Genomic DNA, 24,696 nt, shown 5'->3' with positions numbered 1-24,696 from the left:
GCTTCGTCCACGTGAGAGCTTACAGCTGGAATGCTCTCATTGGTTGTAAACGTGGGCCAATCAAAATGATCCACGCATCAAAGTCATCGCAACATGAATAACTTATCTGCCGGATTGCAATAATTACAAGACCAAAAATCCGACATGAGAAGACGATAAGTACACGTACTTTATTTTGCTTGCTCAGATTTTGATTTCTTGCATATTATTAAACGATAGAAAAAATTACATTATTGTTATTAGTGCACCAAAATGTATTTAAGTAATTCTACCTAAATAAACTTATGTGTAGTTATTTTTGACATCATAAAACTGTATTTGAAGCAAAAAATTAACTTTAAAAAGTTTCATATATAATGTCTTTGTTTAAAACGTGTACAAGATGCATTTATTAGTCCAATGTTTTACATTGTTTGAGAGTAGTACAAACAAAAGGTGAATACAATTTTAGAGAATAATCAAAACTTTTAATTATGCTAACCGCCATATAATACACGAATACAATATCATGAAAAATGTTAAAACAAGGTGAAAATTAGATTTCAGGCTACTTTCAAAGAATAATGGAAGGTAAATCGCAGATGAAACATCAAATGTTTATTAATCTTCATGTTTAGTACAACAGACACTTAGTGGAAGTGCTTGAGTTCAGCAAACAGCTAATATTTTGTGTCTATGTCCCCCCTTTTGCTTTAGTAACTATAGACAATTTTCAGGCACTGTTAAAAGATTTCTAATCGCCGTGTCCTTTGGGATTTTACTCTAATGCCTCTAATAGACTACCATAAAGTGTCTTCGGTTTGGTTTTTTGCAAAGCTACACGTGAGGTATCTACGCTAGCCGTCCCTAATTTAATAGTGTAAGACTAGAGAGAACGTAACTAGTCATCACCACCCACCGCCAACTCTTGGGCTACTCTTTTGGCAACGAATAGTGGGATTGACCCATACACATTATAACGGCTGAAAGGGCGAGTATATTTGGTGCGACGGGGATTCGAACCCGCGACTCTTAGATCACGAATCGAGTACCTTAACCACCTGGCCATGCAGGGCGAGTTTCTTTGGAAGTAACGTTTAATTTGGAGAGTCCAACCAGCATCACGTAAAGCTTTTTTGCGAATTCTCTATTCTACTGGCAATTCTCCTCGCATTTTGGGCCGTGGCATGACAAAAAAAAACAACAACTTAATATATAGTATTAAACAATTTGTTTTATCAAGGTTTATTTGTAAGTACTATTAAATTGATTTATTCTAACGCATACTGGTACCATATGCTAGGTTATTTATACATACATACATGTATGTACCAGGTCATCCCATAAGTAATATCCAAACATTTAACACAGAAAGTGCATCATCATTTCTGTCATTGTAGAAGGCTTTAATGACTGAAATATGTAGTAGGACATGTATAAAAATGTTCAGACACATAAAAGAAACTAACCCAACTCCACTTTTTCAGATCATTAATGAAATAAACCCTTATGAAGATGGATGCGTCTGAGGAGCACATTAAACATGTGATGCTTTATGAGTTTTAAAAAGGCAATAGTGCAGCAGAAACTACACGAAACATTCAAGGTGTTTATGGCGCAAAGTCTCTAAATAAAAGAAAATGTCAAAGGTGGTTTCAGAAGTTCAGATCAGGTGACTACAGATTAAGTGATGTGCCATGTTCAGATCATCCTGTTGAGTTTAATGATGACTTGCTGCTGGATGAACTTAATAAAAATTGTGCTGTAACAGTTGAAGAACTAGCACAAAAGTTTAATTCAACAATTTACCACCATCAGCAACAGCTTCGAGAGGTGTCAAGGCTTAGAAAATAGGTCCCCCATGATTTTACAGAAGCCAATCTTAGAGCAAGAGTGGACATTTGCACTTCTCTGTACTCTCGGGAACGTAACTCACCTTTTTTGGATAGGTTAGTGACTGGAGATGAAAAATGGATATTTTATAAAAATGTTAAGTGCTGCAGATAATGGCTCAGTGCAGGTAAACTGGCTAAAGCAAGCCCAAAATGGACCTCCACCCTAGGAAAGTCTTATTAAGTGTTTGGTGGGATATTGTTGGTGTGATCCACTTTGAGTTGCTGCCATTCAATGTAACAATTACATTAGACTTCTATTGTCAACAGTTATGGCACTTGAATGTTGCACTGAAATAAAAGAAGCCTGGTTTGATCAACTGTAAACGTGTTGTGTTACACCAGGATAATGCACAGCCTCACACAGCAAATATAAAAGAGCTAGACTCAGAAAAAAAACTTTCATATCCTCCTTATTCTCCAGACCTTTCCCCATCTGATTATCATCTATTCTGAAGTTTGCAGAACTATTTTGATGGAAAAAAAGAGTTTGGAACACATGAAAATGTCAAAACTACCCTCTTTACATTATTTTCCCCCAAACCCCAAGAACATTATAGAAGTGGCATTCAGAAACATGTGAATCGTTGGCAAGAAATAATTAATAATAATGGAAAATGCTTTATTGGTTAAATAATATTAAAAGCATTTGAAATCCTTTTCCTTTTTCTCAACCTAAAATCGGACATTACTTAAGGGATGACCTGATAGTTAAGGCACTACCTAGGATACCGTGACAGTTATTTCAGACTCTAAATTAAAATTAAATTTGATCAGTATGTTAATTTTAGCAGAACAGTTATGACATGCCCTTAGTACAAGTATATGGGAATTCTAAAATAATTATAAGTATTCTTACCCTGGCTCGTTCAGTTATCAACAGGGATCAGTGATGCATTACCATAGTGTTGAAGTTTACATTATGTAATGGTATGGAAGAATTAGTACCATTAAATAGAAAGAATGTCAAAATACTCTCCTGTCCTAATAGGTTTGTTACACAGTACTGTATATACATATATAGCCTACAATGTTTGTTCATTTCAGCGCAAAACTACACATAGGGCTATCTGCGTTTGTTCATCACAGAGAATCGAACCCCGGATTTTAGCGTTTTAAGTTCGTAAAATTACCAGTAAATTGCAGAGGAACAGTCTGCATGGCGAACAATTAAGTCGAAAAAAGATGTTGTATGTTGTAGTAAGGATTTTGATAACTTAAATGGCACATTTAGAATTTCGAAAAAAGAAATTAATCCTGTTATTTTGTGAACCGGTTTATTTCTTACTCTAACTGGCGGATACTATGGAAGGTTGTTGCTGTGCATTTAAAAAAGACAGAATGTGAAATAAAACATTATATTAGTTCAGTTTTTATGAACTTGTTTTTAACATGTCAAGTGCAGAACAACAAGTAAACAGTTCATCGTAAAGTTTAAAAATGTAATTTTATCAAAATACTGAAAGTTTTAATTTATATCGATAGAACAATTAGTGGTTTGGGTTCATAATCAGTGGGTTAGGAGTTTGAGACTTTTTGTTGTGCCCCTAAGTAACTCACTTTAACCCAGTTGTTTCAGTCTACCTAGATGTTTATTTGTTTCTTTTGTATTTTCGCACAAAGCTACTCGAGGGCTATCTGTGCTAGCCGTCCCTAATTTTGCAGTGTAAGACTAGAGGGAAGGCAGCTAGTCATCACCACCCACCGCCAACTCTTGGGCTACTCTTTTACCAACGAAAAGTGGGATTGACCGTCACTTATAACGCCCCCCACGGCTGGGAGGGCGAGCATGTTTAGCGCGACTCGGATGCGAACCCGCGACCCTCAGATTACGAGCGCATGCCTTAACGCGCTCGGCCATGCCGGGCCCCTAGATGTGTGTGTTTTTTTTATAGCAAAACCACATTGGGCTATTTGCTGAGTCCACAGAGGGAAATCGAACCCCTGATTTTAGCGTTGTAAATACGTAGACTTACCGCTTTACCAACGGGGAACTAATTACCCAGATGATTGAGAATTTACCTTACTGCCGTTGTTTGCTTGTTTTCGGAGTTTTGCGCAAAGCTACTCGAAAGCTATCTGCGCTGTCTCTAATTTAGAAACGATAGATTACAAGGAAGATAACACCACCCACCCCCACCAATTTTTAGGTTTTTCTCTCACCAACGAAAAGTGGGATTGACCATCGCTTTGTAGCGCCCCTGGCTAAATTCGCGAGTATATTCAGTGACAGAATTCAAACTTGAGCTTATTACTAAAGAACAAAAGAAAATATTTCATCTATTGATTTTATCAACGCTAGATTTGTATGGCGTTTCTTCTAACCAAAACCGAATGCAGTCATTAGAAATATCGAGTTCTGGAAGACATAGGTTAGGAAACAAGGGATTGCACATTTGGTGACGGGACCCGAACACGTAAGTGGCGAGTCAAGTTCTTTAACCACCAGACCATAGCAATAGCAGTAATAAAAATACATAAACATTACAATAAACCGTACTGAATCACAAAGCATATTATTCGAATCGTCAAGCAAGTGTTATCTACAAGTCAGTGATAGATATCGCGTTAGAGAATGTCTGAAACTAAAACCGTTTATCGAGTGCCTAACTGTAAGGCCTAAGAACAAGAAATACACGGGTGAATTGTACGATCAACTTGTGGAACAACAAACACACAGACGAGTTGCGTATGTATGGCTGTTTCCAATTGCGTTTTTTAAATAACTGGAAATGTATAATTTATGTTGTCTTTAGAGGTTTTGTAAGAATGTTACTTGTATGTACTATTCAAGTTACTCGGAAGAAAAGTTCTAACTTTTATTTTATTTTTTCAAGTCTAAAAAGAAAAATGAAAAACGACGAACTGCTTTGTTGTTACACGATACATTACATGTGGTATTGGCCTTCAGACTTACATTTAAACCACTAGTGGACGATGAAATGATACTGTTGTCCATTTGTTGAATATTTCACAAAGTTACTCCAGGACTATATGTCCTTAATGTTTATATAATAGATGACAGGGAGAGCAGCTAGTTAACATCAGCCACCGCCAACTCTTGAACTACTCTAATTGAATAGAGACATTTGAGTGTTGCTCTTGTCAAGCACTAAAGTCCGATTTGTTTTTTTATGGTAAAAGAGTGAGGTCCAAAAAACAAACAAACCGGCTTTCCCTATTTGACCAGACTGTAAGAAATCATTAAATAAATATAAATATGGTGTCCGAAAATTATCTGACGTTTTATTCTACAGATGACTATAGTAAACATCTCCAAAGTCTGTCCTTCGTACACGATAAACTATTGTGGCTTTAACTGGTATTACATCATTTTCTACAAATGTATGTCAGAGGACAGTAGGTCTAACTCTTGCCTAAGGCTATGTGAACCAAAAACACGATAACAAATATTGAACCATTTGATTTGATCGTAATAAACAGTTAATAAACTCATACATTTCAAACTTCTTTATATAGCAAAACAGTACACGTGAACACGTATGTTAAACTAAACAGTTACATTATATAGTGAATTGTATTTGAAGCTTTACTGTATGAGAAACATAGCCATTCAAACCATTATTTTTGTAATTTTTAAACAAGTTTCTGAATTTCGCGCAAAGCTACTCAAGGGCTATTTGCGCTAGCCTTCCCTAATTTAAGTGTAAGACAAGAGAGAAAGCAGTTAGTCATTACCACCCACCGCCAACTCTTTTACCAACGAACAGTGGGATTGAAGTCACATTATAACGCCACCACGGATGAAAGGGCGAGCATGTTTGATGCGACGGGGATTCGAACCCGAAATCCTCAGATTACGAGTCGAACGCCTTAACCCACCTGGCCATGCTGGACATTTTAAAATAAACACTCAAAAAACATGTAACGAAATATTTATTCAACTTTCTTTTTTTCTTTACATTATATGTCACATTTTCTTTTGTTTTTAGACAAAGAAAGGTTTAATCAGCGATACCTTATGTCTCAGTATGATCTATTTTCGTTAGGATTTGTGTACCCAAGTTTAGAAAACATTCAAACCTACAATGACTAGATAACCTTTTACTTATATGAAATATTCTTCTCGTTATATAAAAAGTATCGCACACAAAACACAGTAATATGAAATGAGAAACATTAGATTAACATTATTTTATATCTTAATTGTTTTTATTACACCATCCTAATATCCATAACACGGAACTGTCCACCAGGGGGATTAGCAATACTAGGTTGTGCGATGTTTTATACAACAGAAATAACAGCTGAAAATAAAAATCAGTAACATATGAAGTACATTGTGCTGCAAGTTTCAGTGAAAATGTCACATACTTAGCAAACCGTCATCTTGTAACAAACTTCCATTTTTTTGCCACAAATATACTTTACCAAACAATGACAAGTTACATTTTCGGAATAATTAATATAACTTTTTAAACACTAAACATGGGGAGTGAATCGATCAGTGTAAGCAATTTAGTTTGTAATTTAGGATTACTTTAAGTACTTCAAATTTAACAATAAAAGTCATAACTGATAGACCTATACAAATCAAATAAAAATATATTGGTTTCATCTTTTCTTGTAAAGGTCTAAAATACTGGACTTTTGGACAGTGTGTATTATCAATCCAACAAGATAAACACGTGCCAGCAATGGTTAAATTAACCTTCTGGCTGTTGACAATCTTAATAAATGTTAATAAAGAACTCTGTTTTAGTCAAAACTAAAACGTCTTTCATATTATGTACATGGAAATATATCTTACAAAATACATACAAAAAATAACTAAACCAAACCTTAACTCTGTGTAATTACGAACCTTGTTTTTATTATTAAAATATTTCCTTTATCAAGTGTAATTAACTTGAAATATTAATTTTCTTATGGCTTTGTCTTTTTTTTTTATTAATCAACAATGATGTTTGTTTAAAAAAGGTGTAAAAAATAATATTAGGTAGATCTTGCTGTTGTTATTCAGTCTTGTCACCACAGAATCTGAGATTAATCAAGTTTGGCTTAATTAATATTCAACAAATTTATTGGACCATTATTGAGACTACTTCAAAAATATTTTCAATGACTCCATTATAACTACATAAAAATTAAAAGAATTTCAAATCAAATGGCTCAACTGGATTTAAACAGTACAATCATTTATTAAAATATATCAATATCTAGGAAACTGACTGGATTGCATAATGACACTATTCTTAGAAATATAATATTCAGTGACCTGGTAAAGTCTAGATTATAACTACAGTTTGTGTTGTATAAATCACTTTTAGAATACAGTTATTAAAATATATTTCATATACATAAATTTTGTTGTTAAATTATTCTACAAGTATTCAGTAACCATGTGGATTGATAGGAAAAAAAGATGGAATCAGTATTGGAACACTATTTCTTACAACATAATACAAAATCTTCAGCTAATTGTAGTCTTCTATTAATACTAATAATAATTATTTGAAAAACCACAAATTTATTTACCCTAACTGAATCTCAAGGTTTGTGGTAGAGAAGCAGAAAGCTCTAGAATGTTTCAACTGATGTTTAAGACATATTACACTCGCAAATAAAAACTGATTCAACAACACAGTAGATTTCTTTTGCAATCTGTGCAAAAAAAAAAAATTTTTTAGACCAAATAGTTTACTTTCATAGTATTCTAATCCATTCCCAAACACACATATACACTCAAACACTTCAAGACTTTTATTTCTTTGCAAAGAAAACACAAAAAACTCACAGACACTTATGTCTTAAGTCATTTTTTGAAAAATTGTTAACTATATAAAGAAACAATAAACTAATTTCTCCATGGTTTGTAACAATGTAAAACTACTTACAAACTCAATTTTAACAGTATATGCTTCTTCTTCAAACTTTCAGCGATTAGTTTTACACTAATTTCATAAAAAATCTGTCAAAAAACAAATGATACACACATTGAACATATTTAAAGTATTTCAGTTCATATCAACTTATGTGAATCACATAAAAACAATCATTTCTAACAAACACTTGCACCAGTTTGAGTTTGTCAAGCATCTTACAAAAAAGTTCTAGTTAGGCATAAAAATATTTTTTGTGACAGCAATGGTGATTTCAGTTAAGATAATATCAACTAACGAGATCTATCTGTACAAATATACACAGCACACCTACTAAAACTAGAAGTGAACTTGATGAAGAGTTCCAGTGAGTGACCTGAAGAAACTTTTCAGATGGTAGGAACTTATGTTGGTAAAAGATGCTTTTTAGATGCTAACTTCCTTAATTCTCTTCAGTTTTGTGAGAGTGCATAACAATCTACACATGACCAGGTTATTTTTATCTAAGTTGTAGCACACTACACCATATCATTTAGAAAAGCGAACATATTGATCTGACTGGGGTGCAAATGCAGGATGTGCTAGAGTTGTTCGTAGAGAATCATTGTGTTCTTCGAGGGAAGTCTGAGCATAATGGAGTACCAAACTTTTCAATGTTGGATGGATGTTATATGGTTCTGCAAACCCGTACCCTCTCCCAGTCTTATGGATCAGACAGTGGCCAATCTTCCCATCAGCTCTGTAGACATTTTCAAAAGTCAAACATTGTATCTTTAATAACAAAACACGTGTACTTCAACAAATATTACTATCTACAACACATTTAAGTTCAAGCAGCAACAAAGAAAAGAATGAACAATAGTTTATTGTTTTTAACAGAAACTAAGATTGAAACTACATAGATACAAACATAAAAAACTTTACAAAGTTAAAAGAATAACACCAAATAAATCAATCAAACTTAGCCACATACAGAAAAAACAAAGTTGTCTGTTTTTAATGAGGTCAGAATATACATTACACAGTCTGATGAACATTCCAAAATATTACCCATACACCAAACAGTCTATAAAAATTATTGCAAATATATGTTGAAAAAACATTTATAGTGTCTTTAGACAGTGAGCAGTGTCCTACCATCCATGCTAAGGGGCTGAATCTTATAATATGCCCACAGTTTAAAGTGTTTTCTTATAGCAAAACCACATTGGGCTATCTGCTGAGTCCACTGACAGGAATTGAACCCCTGATTTTAATACTGTAAATCTGTAGACAAACCACTGTACCAGTGGGAGAGCAGTGTAAAGTGCAGGGAATATTTTGTAGCATTGCATGGATTTGAGCCTAGCTCACTTATTTTGAAATCTAGTACCCTACCACAAGGACAACTACTAGCTTGGAAGTGAGAAACCCTTCAGTTTTGGTCAAGCACTAACTAACACATGGTAATATATTTTAAGATAGCCTTATTAAAATGGTAAATTTCAGGAAGAAGGAAATATGATCCCTAGACTAGATTATCTGTCACTGAGTTAAACCTGTAGAAATCCCACCTCTCATGCATAATCTTGGATATGAACAAATGGAAATACAAAAAATACTTAAATATTACCTTAAACAGTTTGTATACTGAATAATACAGAAAAATAATTCAGTAACATCGAGGTTAAATTTTATTTTTAAAATACATAAATAAAGGTTTACTTTGAGTAGAAGATAGAAGAACCATACATGTAACACAATAAACCAAAGCAAAAACCTTTTTAGATGCCAAACGATGCAACAAGAATATCAAATTCATTTTTAGTATCATAATTTCTGGTTTATATTACCAAGGAAAGTGAGTGAACTGTGAAATGTAACACTACTTACTTTCAGAACTTTGAAAATATGTCACTTACTTATTCTTATACAGAGAAATATTTACTACGAAACAGTTTATGCTAAACTTTTCATTATAAAATGCATTAACTCAAACTTTCAGCAGGAAGAAAGCATCCATTTAGTTTAATCACAATTTTAAAATGTGGCGACTGGTGTATGGATGCTCTTTTGTGATAGGTGAAGCTTTGCAATAGGTTAGACACACTTACACTATCGACAATGCAAACTGGCCGGTACGACTGTTACGGATGAGGAAGGTGCCATTAGGCCTTCCACTTAGCAAGTTCTCAGCTTGTTGCCTTGAGCACTCACTCACAAACCACGTGGACTCATCATGATGGAGCAAACTGTCGTAATCCTGAATGAATGCCGAATCTCTGGAAAAAAAAAATTACATTTGTTTTCTAAATGTGTTTTAATTCCTTTAAACTGCTAATCCTTCAGGTTTTGCCTATTACAACACTCAGTGTAAACCACTGACCAAAACAACCAAGCAAATCACTTATTTGCTTTGCAAAATGTTAATATGCGTTCATTTTACATGACTAGAACATTATTACAGACTGTAACTGGTGAAGTCAAGGAGTACAAGTATTGAGGTATTAATAGTTTACTAAAACTTGTTTGAAAAATATATGTACTCTGCACTGGTAACTGTAAGGTTAAAATAAGTTATTAGATAATCAAAATCAAGTCTCTTTTTGTTTTAATGTCAAGCCAAATGTTGTCAATGAGTCTTTACAGAAGGACATCTGTATAAAATCTAATAAATAAGTTAATTGTGAAAATATTGAATGGATTCTTTCTTATCATTTTAAAGTCATTAGGTATGTCAAAAGAAGAAGAGATACCTTGACAGATCTTTAGCATCTGCCGATGAATCCTGAAGTAATTTGTCAATTCTTTCTTTCTTCAACCCTTTGCTCAACAACCACCTGGAAACAAATATTAGATGACCACTTGTTATTAGACATTAGTTTAAGCACTTAGTACTTTAATAACACAACTAGACACAAGTTTTATGAATCTAAGATATGTATATATATTTTTTTTTCAAAGAGATGTTTCGTAAAAAAAATGAAAGATAAAACTGGCACTAAGGATAGGTACTACATCTCAGGTTAGAACATAATGAAAGAGAATTAATATTTTCTTAGCTGACATACTTAAATGTTACTTTCATGAGTTCAAGTAATGTTTAGTTTTTTAATAAAATACAAAAATTGATTTCCACCACTATGAATAGCTGATCATCTGTATCATAGAGAGATAATAAAACACTTCAGATCTAGCTTGTTACTTGATTCTTTTTACAAAAGCTTAATTCACACAAAATAAAAACCACCTTCAACAAACTACAAGTAATAGTATTACTGGGCAATTAACTTGATTAATGTTTGGTATAATAAGTAATGTACTTCAATTAGTTTCACCTATAATAAACTGATAAATATCATGAAAACAGCCAAGTGAAGTACGCCATTATGGTTTCTCCTCAACATTATTAATTTGAGATTATTGAGCTTAATAAAATTAGTTTCATGGAAATAATACACTAACAGTTTCATTTTTCCAATTATAACCATGTTGTACTATTTGAACTATCCAAGTCTCATGTGAGAAAAATACATTTACTGAATGCAATAAGTTTATGAGCCCAATGATGAATCAAATACTCCAAACTGTAGTCACACAAAAATACTGAACTTACTTTAAACAAAAATAGACAAAAAATTAGATGGACAGGTTTATTCGTCTTTAAAATCATAGCATTTAATGATAACCTTAAGATTTTTCATTGTTATTATGATTTATAATGAATTAAATATTCTAACAGTCTATATAATCAATTACATCTGTCATAAAAAAAAATTATTTACTCGGTTCCTTAAGGGTTTTTTTTTTCTTTTAACAATATGATAATATTTCAACCACATCCACTGATGACAATGTTTCACTCAATATTGGAGCTCCTCGGGCTGGGTTGAATATAACAAGAACAGTTATGTTCATAACACCAACTATATAATCCACTCATTGGAATAACAGTTCTTACATTTTCAATGTTTTTGTTTCCAAAGAAACATACGGAACTTTCAGTACACTTAAAATCAAAACATATTAAAGAAAATCACTTACGTTTGATACTGTTCCCGTTGTTTGTACAACTGAATTATCTCAGGTTTCAAAGAGTTCATCTCCCTGTCTAAGGTTCGATTGTATGCAGCTAAGTGTTTCAAGTCACTCTCCAGTTGAGTTTTACATTCCTGTATTGTGAGTAACCTTTTCTTCAGTAGAACAAAATTTTCATCAAGGCTTCACAAAATAAAAAAAACAAAAAACAGCTCTTAGATTTACATTCTGGTCTCAAATAAAACTTTGAATGTTAAAATAAAGGGATTCAAAACAGCTCTCAATGTTTTAAGAAGTAATTGATAGTGGCTTTTTATCATCATTATGTGGTTTTTAGCAATAATACATCATTATATCATTATAAAACTCCATGAAAAAAAAATTCTTTATACAATGATCATCTTAAACTTTTAGAATTAAACCAAAAAAAAACTTTAAAGTTAATAATGTGTCTAGCTAAGAGTGAATTCAATCTTTACTTATTACATAAATATAACATTGAAATAATAAAGTTTGCAATGTTAAAAACATATTTCTGAATCAGCTTGTATTTTTTGTGTTTCTAATTAGAAAGTTAGAAAGAAAGCTTCTAAACCACAACCTTCTCACAGCAACGTTTAATGTTAAAATGATCAATAATATTTGGCAATATACCCAAATTTAAACAGCTACCCACACCTGGAGACTGCACATACAAGTGTACAATAGAATAGTTATTTTGTGATACATATAATTAGACTCATTGAATATCATAAACTAGTATCACAAGAGAAATATTTTGCTTTTTATAATGTTCAGTGAGTCTGATTATATATATCACAAAATAACTATTCTATTGTACACTTGTATGTGCAGTCTCCAGGTGTGGGTAGCTGTTTAAATTTGGGTATATTGCCAAATATTATTGATCATTTTAACATTAAACATTGCTGTGAAGGTTGTGGATTAGAAGCTTTTTTTCTAACTTTCTAATTAGAAACATAAAAAATAACATCTGTTGTTTTTGTTATTCCACGATGTATAGATTGTCTTTGATATCCTTCCATTCCAGGATAAGAAATGTATAGATTTTCTTTGACATCTTTATGTCAACAGCACATTTCTTCAGATATAAAAATTATAAGTCTAAGCAGGAAACAGAAGTGGAGAGAGTATATTTTTTTTCAAACCAAGAGAGATTTTTACACTCACTTTAAATAAATTTTCTGTAACAACATTTACTGACATGCAAATCATTGATTGAACACAAAAGTCTCTCTGCATATATGTGTGAAAGAAACATGGAAGAACAGTTTTTGTTATTTGTATATCAGTCTCATCTTATAAAGTTCAAAAAAGGTACAAGAAACTATAAACATCATATTCTACTGAATGATTTTACTGAAGACTGGTAATTTCTTTACTGGAATTCTCAGGCAAAATATGTGAGACATATTCATATAGAGCCATCCATAATTTCGAAGGGATAAAATAAAAAGAATGCCATGAGTTGATAGCACTCACTTTTGGTATAATAAAGGGACAATGAGTAGTCAACAGCACCCACTGTCAATATAATATAAAAAAAAAAAAAGTCTCTAGTCAATGAACCAACTGCTGGTATAATAAAGGAAAGGCCAACAGTACCCAGTGCCAATGCTTGGGCAACATTCATCTGAGAAAATTGTGAAATATGACTTTCATTTCTATAGCATACATTTAGATCCAAAGTGTTTGAGTTGTTTATGGGAGGTAACAAGGTGAAAAATACACACTGAAATTTTAGACAAGTAGTGGACTGTGTTCTGCAGAGGCTTGTTACAATAGAAATTGTAGTGACAGCCAAGACTACATAATCACTGTTATAAGAATGAGCAGCAGTGACAACTAGAGCAGTATTTCTATGATGACACCTGAAGAGTAATTAACCTATGTATGTACACCACAACTTCATTACTGATGTTGTGCCAAGAACAAACTTCCATACAGTAGAAGTTACCCTAACTCTTGAGTATTCATTTATCACATGTAAATTATATAAACTGTAAAGTGAGTCTTTTATTAAGCCTACCACTTATAAATGCAGCAGGTAATTAGTCAGAAGTTATATCTCATTAAAGAACAACCTAGAAAAAAAAAAAGGTGTTTGATGCTTCAGGTATTATACTACTGTTATTCTCACTATATGGTCTACATAAGTAGTTAAAATTGTGCTTAAATGTACCCCAGGAGGAACACGTAACAAGTGTGTCTTTACTATACATATTCTTTTACTTGTTTTCCAACACTCACCTGGTCATTTCATGCTGCATGGCTTCTTTCTGATGCTCAGTATGTAATTCAATTTGTTCTTCGAACACTGCTACCGTTTCATTGAAGGCATCCAGTGCTTGTCGCTGCAGTTGAATTTCCTGCAAGGTCTTGTTGTAGTCTTCATAGAACTGGTCATACTGTTTAGTTTTCTGGAGATACTCCTTGTTCACTTCCATTAGCTTCTGAGCTACTATTTCTAAATCAACTGAGCTCTCCTCTTCATCTTCTGCCTAAATGTAATACCAATATTATACCAGGTTTCTTTTTTACACTTATCTAATAACTATAGTATTCAAGACATGTGCATTGTTTGTTTGTTGAACCATATATAATGCTACTAGAAAGCTTCTTGCACTAGTCCTCCCTAATTATGAACTGATATGTCAGAGGGGAAGCAGTTAATTCACCCCAGCTACACAAATGTGTGGCCTATTTTTGTCAGAATGAACAGTGGAATGTAATTGACAATATTATAATGTAACCATGTTTCCAAAGTGTTGTTTTTTTTGTGATGATGGGTTTGAGTCACAGAGTATTGGATCTATTGTTTGACACTTAATTTTCCTTGACATCCAATTTGAGTTATGTAAAGAAACACATTAATAATATGATCCTTGTATAGCAATACAGCATATCATAGAAATTATTATTACAAACATTAAGTGTTAACTTACAATTTAACTTGTTTAAAAATACAACATATGCCAGACATTATTATTAGAGACATTAAGAAGTGTTAACATTTTAACTTTAGACAATACAGCATGTTAGACATTATTATTACAACCATTAAGAAATGTTAACTTACAATTTAACTTGTATATAAATAAACATATGCCAGGCATTATACATGTAAAAACGGCTGGTTTGGGTTGAGAAAATTTTAAGTAGAGGAGTGAACAACGTTTCGACCTTTTTCGGTCATTGTCAGGTTCACAAAAATATGTCAGACATTATTATTACAGATATTAAAAAGCGCTAACTTACAATTTGACTTGTTTAAAAATACAACATATATCAGACATTACTATTACAACCATTAAAAAGTGTTAACTTATAATTTAACTTGTTTAGAAATACAACACAGATATTATTGTTACTGACATTAAGTGTTAACATACAATTTAACTTGTATAGAAATACAACACATGCCAGTCATTATTATTACAGAAATTAAGAAGTATTAATTTATAATTTAATTTGTTTAGAAACATAACATATGTTAGAGATTATTATTATTACAGGCATTAAGAAGTGTTAACTTATAATTTCACTTGTTTAAAAATACAATGTATGTCAGACATTATTACACCATTAAGAGGCTATAATAAAAAATATATATACATTGACTAAAGTTTTTAAGTTTATTTTCATTCTTGAGCTTAAATCTGATAAATAGTAATTCAAACAAATATAAAAATATAAATAGTAATTCATTTCTAATTCTGTCTTGGTTGAAAAATGTTAAGCCATCAAACAAATATAAAAAGGCCACCAACCTGTTGAAATCTGGATAATGGATAGAGCAGTTTTAGGTCCAATGTTCGGTTATACTGGGAAAGTGGGACACTTCTGTAATAATTTATTAACTCTACGACACTATTGAATTTCAGAGGTTCAGAGAATCCATATTTCCCACTTTTATGGTATATCTTGATTAGCTTGTTACTTCCACCTTTGCTGGTTGTGGAAAAATATATAACATAAGAAATAACAGCTTCCTCTGAATGCAAAATAAACAGACTTAAAAATAATAACTTTTCAAGCATAATTCGATAAAACCAGGAGACTGACTATTAGTTTAATTCTAAAATTATATATACCAAGTTATAAATGCAAACAAACATTGAACAACGAGCAGTCTATGTTCAAACAGAGGCATCTGTCTTAAAAAGTGGTAGGTGAAACAACTGCTATAGAAACTATTGTATTTCAGAGTTAAAATTACTACTCATTTTTCTCAGTACCAATTTCCTGTAACCCTCCAAATAAAGAAGTTATTTTTGGTAAAATTACTTCTATTTTCTAGATCATCTATGAGGTGTAGAATCAAAGTTTAATTTGTAATACCTATTACTTGTTCAAGACCATATTTAGCAGTGATAATAGCAATGAAAGTTTTAGTTCACTGGGACTGCTTACTGTTTAATTGGCTGACTTCAAGGTGTATTGTTATAAAAGAGACTTCAGGACCTGTGTATATTATAACAATCTAGAATCTGAGTAACAAAAGAGAAATTCCATTGGAATACAACCTTCTGTTGTTTTAACATAAACATTAGATGATGTGATGAACTAACATTCAAGTTCTATAACTAGTGATATCCACACAACACCTTGAATGATACCTATCACTGTTTTAAACCCTTATAACCAGAGTGCTTTTGAAAGGTGGACCTTTCCTCTTCAGGGGCAATCTGGGAATGCCCAGTATAATTGAACAAACGATATATAAAGATTTAGTTTAGTAACGTCATAGAGGTCATTAGACTTTCCAGGAATTGTTTATTTCTCTTTGTAGCATTGTAAATGTCTCATTTCTGTTGTTATGTAGCTGATAGTGTTAATGTGTATGAAAATGTGTTGGTGATATTTTAACTTTGGAATGGATAAAATATGTGTGTTTCTAAGAACTGTGCTTGGTTGTTTAAGTAAAGATAACACCTGGAGAAAGACGTTATATAAATCAACTGAAAAATAGGAAAAAAAACTATTTCATGAAAAAATACATGAAGAATAAAAGTTATATATCTGACAGAGATGAAACTAATGACCAGAGATCACTGATTCCTGGATCTAGATTAATTCCAAATGGCTCAACAGTGCTTAGTTTGGCAATCCAATAAGCTTCTTTTATTTCTGTGTCTGATATAATTTTGAATCCTGTTTCAGTGCTAGTAAGAGTAACATCGTTAATGGAATGATCGTGTTGAGCGACAGAGAGATTTCTCTGTGTTAATAGAGGACTTGTGATTGTAAAAACATTCTCTGAGAGTTGTTTGTATATGTCCTATATATTGATAATTGCATTTTTTACACTGCATAAGATAAATGGTGTTCTTGTTTCACAAGTGATTTCTTTAGATATTTTAAAATTTTGTTGATTGTGCTTGTTGGAAAATGAATCAGTGGTTTTTATGTACTTGCAGGCTTGACAATCGACTTTATTGTATGCAAGACAACAATTCTGGGGTGGGATGTAATTTATTTTTGTGTGAACAAGGATATCTTTCAGAAAGATCCATCTTTCAAAAGCACTCTGTTTATAAGGGTTTCTATTTCAGTTTTATCAGGATTTCTTGGACCTACGTGTTTTTAGCACACCATGAATATCCCCATTTTTAGTTAACAACTTCTCAGGTTACTATGCTCCTGTTTTCCAAAATACAAGCATTATTTAACTTCTTGAATGATATCTATCCCTGTTTGCAGTATCCAACTTCTCAGATTACCATGTTCCTGTTTGTTTGTTTTTTTAAATATAAGCATTATTTAACTTTCAGAAATATTTTACACAAATATCTTTAACCCAACTCCTTTTGTTTAGTACGTAGACGTCCCTTATCTTGAACAACTGACCAGAGGATAAGCTGCTAGTCTGTAGCACTTGCTACCAGTAACAAGGACTTCATTAACCCTTTTACAGCTAAGTCATGGGATTTTCAATAAGACATCCACAACTGAAAGTACAATACTTGTTCAGAAGTAAGTTTTGAACCTCTGATTTGCAGCCAGGTTTAAAGGAAGCTCAATACAGTGAACTAAAAAAGTTAATAAAAATAGAAATTACCAACTCCACTGACCTCAGGGCTTCTAACCACTGAAATAACAAAAGCTCTAGAAGTTAAGGAACTTACGGAAGTGTGAGAGTATACTCTCCAGATCCTTTATTAGAAGCATCTCTCACGAGGAAGGTTCCATCTGGGGTATCTTTCAGTTTTTCATTCACTTCCTCCCTGGTTGAAAAACATTTTTTTTAAAGTAAGATATGGCAAACAAAACAAACTTTATTAATCTGAAACTGAACTAAAACTAAAACCTTCAGTTACAGAGAAAATATTTAACAACTTGTGCATGCATACAATGCTTGGCATCTTCAGTTATACACACACTTCAAAAATGTAATTCCAAACATTTTCACATGACAGAGACTACTAAAGCAGAATAAAACACAAAAACACCATCCTTGTTTTCTCCTATGGACCAAGATTTTATAAAACATTACATTAACCCTTCTTGGAAACCTGAGTATTTGTTTCCTCCAATGGACCAAGACTTACTACAAAATTACATACACATCTTTTGGAAACCTGAGTAAATAAAACCGAGAATGTAAAATGAATAAGAGAATTCTGTAATAGCTACTAAACTAAAGCAACAAAAAACCTTCCCTGACCTTGTAATCTCCCCCCAGTACCATTCCGCTTCTTCTAGTGTACTTGGTTCTTCCACAGATCTTCCAGGAGTGTCAAGATTCATCTCAGACCCATCTCCTACAGATCCCCCACTGTTAGAGTTGCCAACTGTAAATGTCTCTGAGAGTGACTGGCTTGGTACAAGAGATGAGCGACGAGGTGGTAAAGCTAGAAAAGAAAACTGTATTAGCAACAGAGAAAACAAAAAGTTTAAAGTTCAAGTAGTACCTGAAACATGAGAAAAGTCACAGGAAATTTCTTATACTTCTAACAGAACATAGGCTAAAATTCACACGGGACAGAACACTGGCTAAAATTCACACGGGACAGAACATAGGCTTAAATTCACACGGGACAGAACATAGGCTTAAATTCACACGTGACAGAACCTAGGCTTAAATTCACACGTGACAGAACATAGGCTTAAATTCACACGTGACAGAACATAGGCTTAAATTCACACGTGACAGAACATAGGCTTAAATTCACACGTGACAGAACATAGGCTAAAATTCACATGTGACAGAACATAGGCTAAAATTCACACGTGACAGAACATAGGCTAAAATTCCCCCAAGATACTCAGTTTTGATCCCTGACTTATTACTGCTGGGAAGGGAATCAGTCAACAGCACCTGCATCTACATTCAACCTAACAGCATGTTCGACTATTACACCTAGAGCACTGCTATAACTGTGGAAATGTTTTATTTTGTGGTTCTCTTACCAAGCTATTCTTAGATAAATTGCATTTGAGTTGTTCAATTATGCAATGGATCTCTGTTTTTCTAACATTTCTTAACTGGTTCATGGAAATGTTTTTCTTAACAGAGCAAACTGGTTTACAAAAGAACTGTCAACAAAATCCTTTACCTCTATAATTTTCTTAATTTTTGTTAGGTTAAAAATAAATGATTAATTTGTCATAACATATAATGTGAAATACAGAATATCAAAATGTACTGATGACACCTTTGTCTCTAATACCAGATGTTCATTTTAAATGTTTCGATTCAAACTCTGAATTATTTTGAAATACATACTCAAGTTTAGATTTATTTTTCTGAGTGTAAAATAATGTTAATAAATACTGGGATGTTTAAAAAAAAAGTGCATCTTCCAGGTAGAAACATGAATGAGGTTCTTTAGCCTTTATCACTTAAGTATCTTTTCTTTCAACCAAAATAAAACAAAATTTAATTTGCTAAAAAAATGTTAAAAGACTGGTCAAACAAAAAACTATTATATCTTGAAAGAGCTACAGTACTGAAAACAATTGTTACTGGACATTAGATTGTTCACTGATCATTGTTCCTAACCTACATCCTCAGACAATAAATATCGTAAGCACATAATGATTAAGAACAGAAAATATTCTAACAAATGGTTGTGACATTAAAACAACTGTGGTTGAAATGAAAAGAAGCTTATCACAGGTGTGATGTATTGGCTACAAATATTCCTAAGTTGCCAATCTCAGTCGTGAATATTTTAAACATTTCTGGAAAGATATTTTTGAAAGTAGATCTAAATTCAAGACATTGCTGGTAAAAGTGGCTTTTAGACAAATTATGAATTTAAATTTTCTGATTATATGATTAATCATGTTAGTACATTCTATAATTGACATAAATTCATTTTGAAATATTACTTAAACCAGTAACGAAATGGAAAAATATTAATACAGGTTAGAATTACAAGAACTGCACAACCTATATACTCTACATAATTTAAAAATTAAAGGTGTAAGACATATAAAATATTCTTATCTCAAAATATTAACCCAACTGCTGAGATAAAAAAACCAATAAAAGAATGTATTACAATCACTGGTATAAAGTATTAAGAAACCACTTTACAATCACAAAATGTACTCAATTATAATGGTATGAATACAACAGTATTTGTAGAACTAATATTAACTAAACAAAGTTCCATAACATATCAATAAAACTCATTTGGTGAGCGTACTTTTGCAACACAACTATTGAAATACTTCCATTACAGATAAATATTAATATAAAATGTTTTGTTAACCTGAGCTGGAAAACATAATTTTCAAGAAAATAAAAATACAAAAACAACCTTTACTGGATTTATTAATAGCATATTCCGTATCTACTGTCAAAGTAAAGGACCTGTATATTTCTCTAGTACCACTACTGAAATTGTTATAGTTTCATTTGATTTTCTTTTTAAAGTGGCTTAACCCTTTCAGAAACTGAATAAAAAATTTGAATGTTTGGCATGGTGCTGAATATATATTTTTGATACTTCAACTACTTACGGTATCAGTACTAAAAGCATTATATCTCGGCAATAACTCAAGAAAAGTCCCTGAAATGTTCAGTGATTGTACCCAATACTATATATGTTAAATTCAATACATTAGAATAACAGGAATAAAGGAAGACACCCTGATACACAATGAAGAAGTGCCATGTAAAGTGCAATAATTTATTATAAATTGTATACAATTTGTGCAGCAGCCCGTCGATAGTCTTTATGGTTATGATATATCTCATGGTAAAAAGCACATGAGGAGATTGCACTGTTTGCAGAAATAATTAGTCTGCTTTCTTTTCCATCCAGCTGTGTATCTATTGTTGCAAACAGTACAATCAGGTTTGTGTTTTTTGTCCTCATATTTTCCAATACTATGTCTTTCCACCAAACGCTGACCTTTATCAGTACTTGGTCTTCCTTTTCGTTTGGCTTTGCTGACATATCCCTCCAGCAAATTCTGAATAATCTGCTCTCTGAATAGTCTTGGAGATACCGAGTTTTCACAGTTGCTCTTGCAGTCTATACAATATATTATATATCCATTAACAAGAACTAGCCTTGGTCAGTCAGTTTATGCAATAAGTTATATGACCCTAACTACACCATGTGCTTACCTAAAGCAGGGGCAGATTCCAGGCTACGAATGTCTTCATTATCACTCTCATCTGTTACAAGTAAGCTTTCATTATCACCTGGCTTAAACTCTTTGCCACTCTCTTCATTGTTACAAATAATATTGATTACTTCTTTAGTGGTATAAGCTTTTCCTTTTGGCATTGTAACAACATCGCAAGTATCAACAGAATATGCAAGGAAGGCGTCTTCTAAAACAGTGAACAGTATGATCTACACAGGCTAGAAAACAAAGAAATCACGTAAACTCCAGTTTAAATACCTGCTGGGAATCCCAAGTAAACAATGAATACACGTGGGTCTATTCTTAGTGGTTATATGTTATACTCAACCACACAAAAATAATGTAACTATATATTTGTATATTTACGATGATAGTGTTTTCACAGCAATTTAATAATAAATCACGTAGATCCTCTATTATTCACTGTGTTACTTAACACAACTGAATATCCACACATAGCCACAACAAACTTGTCAGCTTAACACAACTGAAATCCACTTTTAGCCAACATAAATGTGTAAACTTAAAACAGCTGAATATCCACTTTTAGCCAACATAAATGTGTAAACTTAACACAACTGAATATCCACTCTTAGTCAACATAAACATGTCAATTTAACACAACTGAATATCCACTCTTAGCCAACATAAACATGTCAAAGCAAAAAAAAAAAAAAAAAGAATCAATATTGATTTCACTAGTTCAACAGCTCTCTCCATCTTCTCAGTAACACAAGATCCTATCACATACAAGTTATCTGTACTAAATATCTGTGCATATGTACATAAAAGTAAATAAGTTATGTAACTGAAAGTAGCAACTGTAAAAATGTTGAAAAATGATTTTGTTAAGAGTTATAAAATCATAAACCAACAACCCATCAAAAACAAAGGATTCTACCTTGATGCTATTAACAACCTGTCTTAGTGGCTTTAAAACTATGTAGATATAATTCACAAGTTAATAAAATTATAAATAAGCAAACAGAATTCATGTAGAAAATAAGCATTGCTAGCATAATGAAAGAGATAAATATATCTATAAGAATGTGGCAACTTGTTAGTAAAATACACAAGTCAGTTGTACACAAAACATCAAATGTGTCACGAGGGTGTTTGTACTCGAGACACGTCTGTAAATTAATAACATTACTATTTAGCAACTTGAAGTGTAAGATGATACTAGTGTCAAAAACATACAGCTTGTATATTGCACTTACACAACCTTGAAAGAATCAGAAACAAGTGAAAACATGACACTGTTTCAGTCTGGTTTTATTTCACAACAGTAATAACAAAAACTTATTTTCAACAAAGAAAATAAATGTATGCTTTAAGAAACAAAGTTGCTATAAAAGAAAACTAAAATTATTTCAAGAGTTCAAATTATATTATACTTATGCTATTAATAACATATTATTAAATAAACTACCAATAAAATAATAATTACCTTTACAATCTTGTTATCCCTAATAATTATCCATTTGTATTTTAAAATACTGTATGCTGGAAATGATTTTTCTTATCCAACTGAATTACCTGGTGCTAAATCAAAAACTGGCATCTTTTCACCCCAGTCACACTTGAACAACAACAACTCCACTGTGCGTATGTGTGCTTCTGTATTGTGAACTATTTTTCTGAAACAAAAAATAAAATATATGTATATTAATAATAAAATATATACATAATAATCACAAAAATTACAGGAATTATTGATAACTAAAAGCTGTTTAAATGCAATCAGTGGCCCAGTTCTGGTTATAACAATCACTGTTTATAAAAGGCCCTTAACTAGCATAATTTATGGATTAGTAAGAAAAATATAGGTATACACACATTTCTCTAGATTATTTATACAACAGAACACTTTGTTAGACACAGGATCACTGATGAGCTACACACATAAAGTAGTTAAAAGACCATGAATATTGGAATGAATTCCACTAATTACTGATGGGGTACCTATTTCTTTAAATAGGATTTCATCCAATCATTTAACAAGTTCTGAATTTTATAAAACATAAGCGAAAAATCATTTATGAAACATCTATCTTGATCTTTGACCCAAGAATTTTGTACGTGGTATTTTTTGTTGCACGAGTTAAAATCCATTGATCCAATCTTAATGATGTCAGTAAAAAGTGATACAAAGTGATAAAATAGCCAGTATTCTAAATGCTTTCAAAACATGGACGTTTCTCTTCAGGGGCAGGTTTCTTAGTCTGTTCCTGATGAAGAAAGTTCCATATTCAATCATGAGAGATCAGACAGAGAGAAGCAAACCAATATACCCTTTTTTTCAGTGGTACAAATAAAATATAAAAACAAGTTTCTTGTCATCTCATTACAGTTCTCATTAGTTTATTATGCCAAAAAACATATCAGAGATGCTCTATCTGAAACTGTCAAAATCTCATCAATCTGATTACTTGTTTTCTTGAGGTACATACCACTTACTAGAACTAGAATATCTGCTAGCATCATGAATTTATAAAAATTGATCTCTGGCTGAAAGTGGTGTATATATATATATATATATATGATGAGTGAATGTTTCTTTTCTTAAACTACTAAAGAAGTGTCTGAGCTTGACTATTTTCACAAGCTGTCAAATTGACTTATTTTAGAGTATTTAAAAACCTTGGTTCACCAATCAAATGAACCAGACAAAATATTTTTCTTTCTTTTATACAAGTAACAGTCAAAGTAATTTGCACATGACATTAGTAAAATACAATACTTACATGATATGTTCCCATGGTGGACGAAGTAAAATGTGACACATAACTCTGACTAAAACAGTAGGCGAGTCCTTGATACCCCGCATGTGCTGTAACTGACACAGTCGACAGAAGCACGACATTAATGTCTGAAGTGTAAGCCTGTGGTGGACAGGAAGTTGTTGAACTAGCCGACTCAGATAGATAGCACACTGGTCATCATTCCCTATTTCTGAAACATAAAGAAACTAAATCTAAAGCACTTTTATAATCTTGAATGTTGTTTTTCATCTATTTATAAAAATTACTCCACATTTTCAAGACAAGAGTTTGTAGTGTTTGAAAACCAGAGAAAAACATGTTATATATTTTATATTGTCCCTGCTTAATGCCTGATGAGCATACACCAATTAACAACATTTATTCATTCATTATATGATCACCTGAAGCAAAATTCTATGGTAGCCCTTTCACTACATGACATAATATATGGTGTGATAAAATCCAAGAAAACTTCAATCAGAAAAAAATGTAAATTTTTAGAGAATCAGTTAGGGAATAATGTTTAACATTAATTAATACTGCCTTTAGTTTTATGGCTGTGAAAACAAA

The 24,696-nt window shown here is 32.2% G+C and overlaps 1 protein-coding gene across 5 annotated transcripts in view; it reads right to left on the bottom strand.

Moving 5' to 3' along the window:
• Nucleotides 1-5,755: 5,755 nt before the first annotated feature.
• The window catches only part of LOC143239014 (phosphatidylinositol 3-kinase regulatory subunit alpha-like), a 69,816-nt gene continuing 50,875 nt past the window's right edge, over nt 5,756-24,696 (bottom strand). For all 5 annotated transcript variants that reach the window (XM_076479738.1, XM_076479739.1, XM_076479737.1 and 2 more), the window contains 10 exons: nt 24,109-24,316; nt 22,901-23,001; nt 18,420-18,606; nt 17,881-17,979; nt 15,523-15,703; nt 14,003-14,253; nt 11,738-11,914; nt 10,450-10,533; nt 9,808-9,975; nt 5,756-8,453 (listed from right to left, as the gene is read on the bottom strand). In XM_076479738.1, the coding sequence (XP_076335853.1) occupies nt 8,243-8,453; nt 9,808-9,975; nt 10,450-10,533; nt 11,738-11,914; nt 14,003-14,253; nt 15,523-15,703; nt 17,881-17,979; nt 18,420-18,606; nt 22,901-23,001; nt 24,109-24,316 (1,667 nt within the window). In that variant the 3' untranslated portion in view covers nt 5,756-8,242. The remainder of the gene's footprint in view (nt 8,454-9,807; nt 9,976-10,449; nt 10,534-11,737; nt 11,915-14,002; nt 14,254-15,522; nt 15,704-17,880; nt 17,980-18,419; nt 18,607-22,900; nt 23,002-24,108; nt 24,317-24,696) is intronic.

This window comes from Tachypleus tridentatus, chromosome 13, assembly GCF_004210375.1.
Source record: "Tachypleus tridentatus isolate NWPU-2018 chromosome 13, ASM421037v1, whole genome shotgun sequence".
NCBI classification, from domain to species: domain Eukaryota; kingdom Metazoa; phylum Arthropoda; class Merostomata; order Xiphosura; family Limulidae; genus Tachypleus; species Tachypleus tridentatus.
This window is presented reverse-complemented; position numbering and strand designations above follow the sequence as displayed.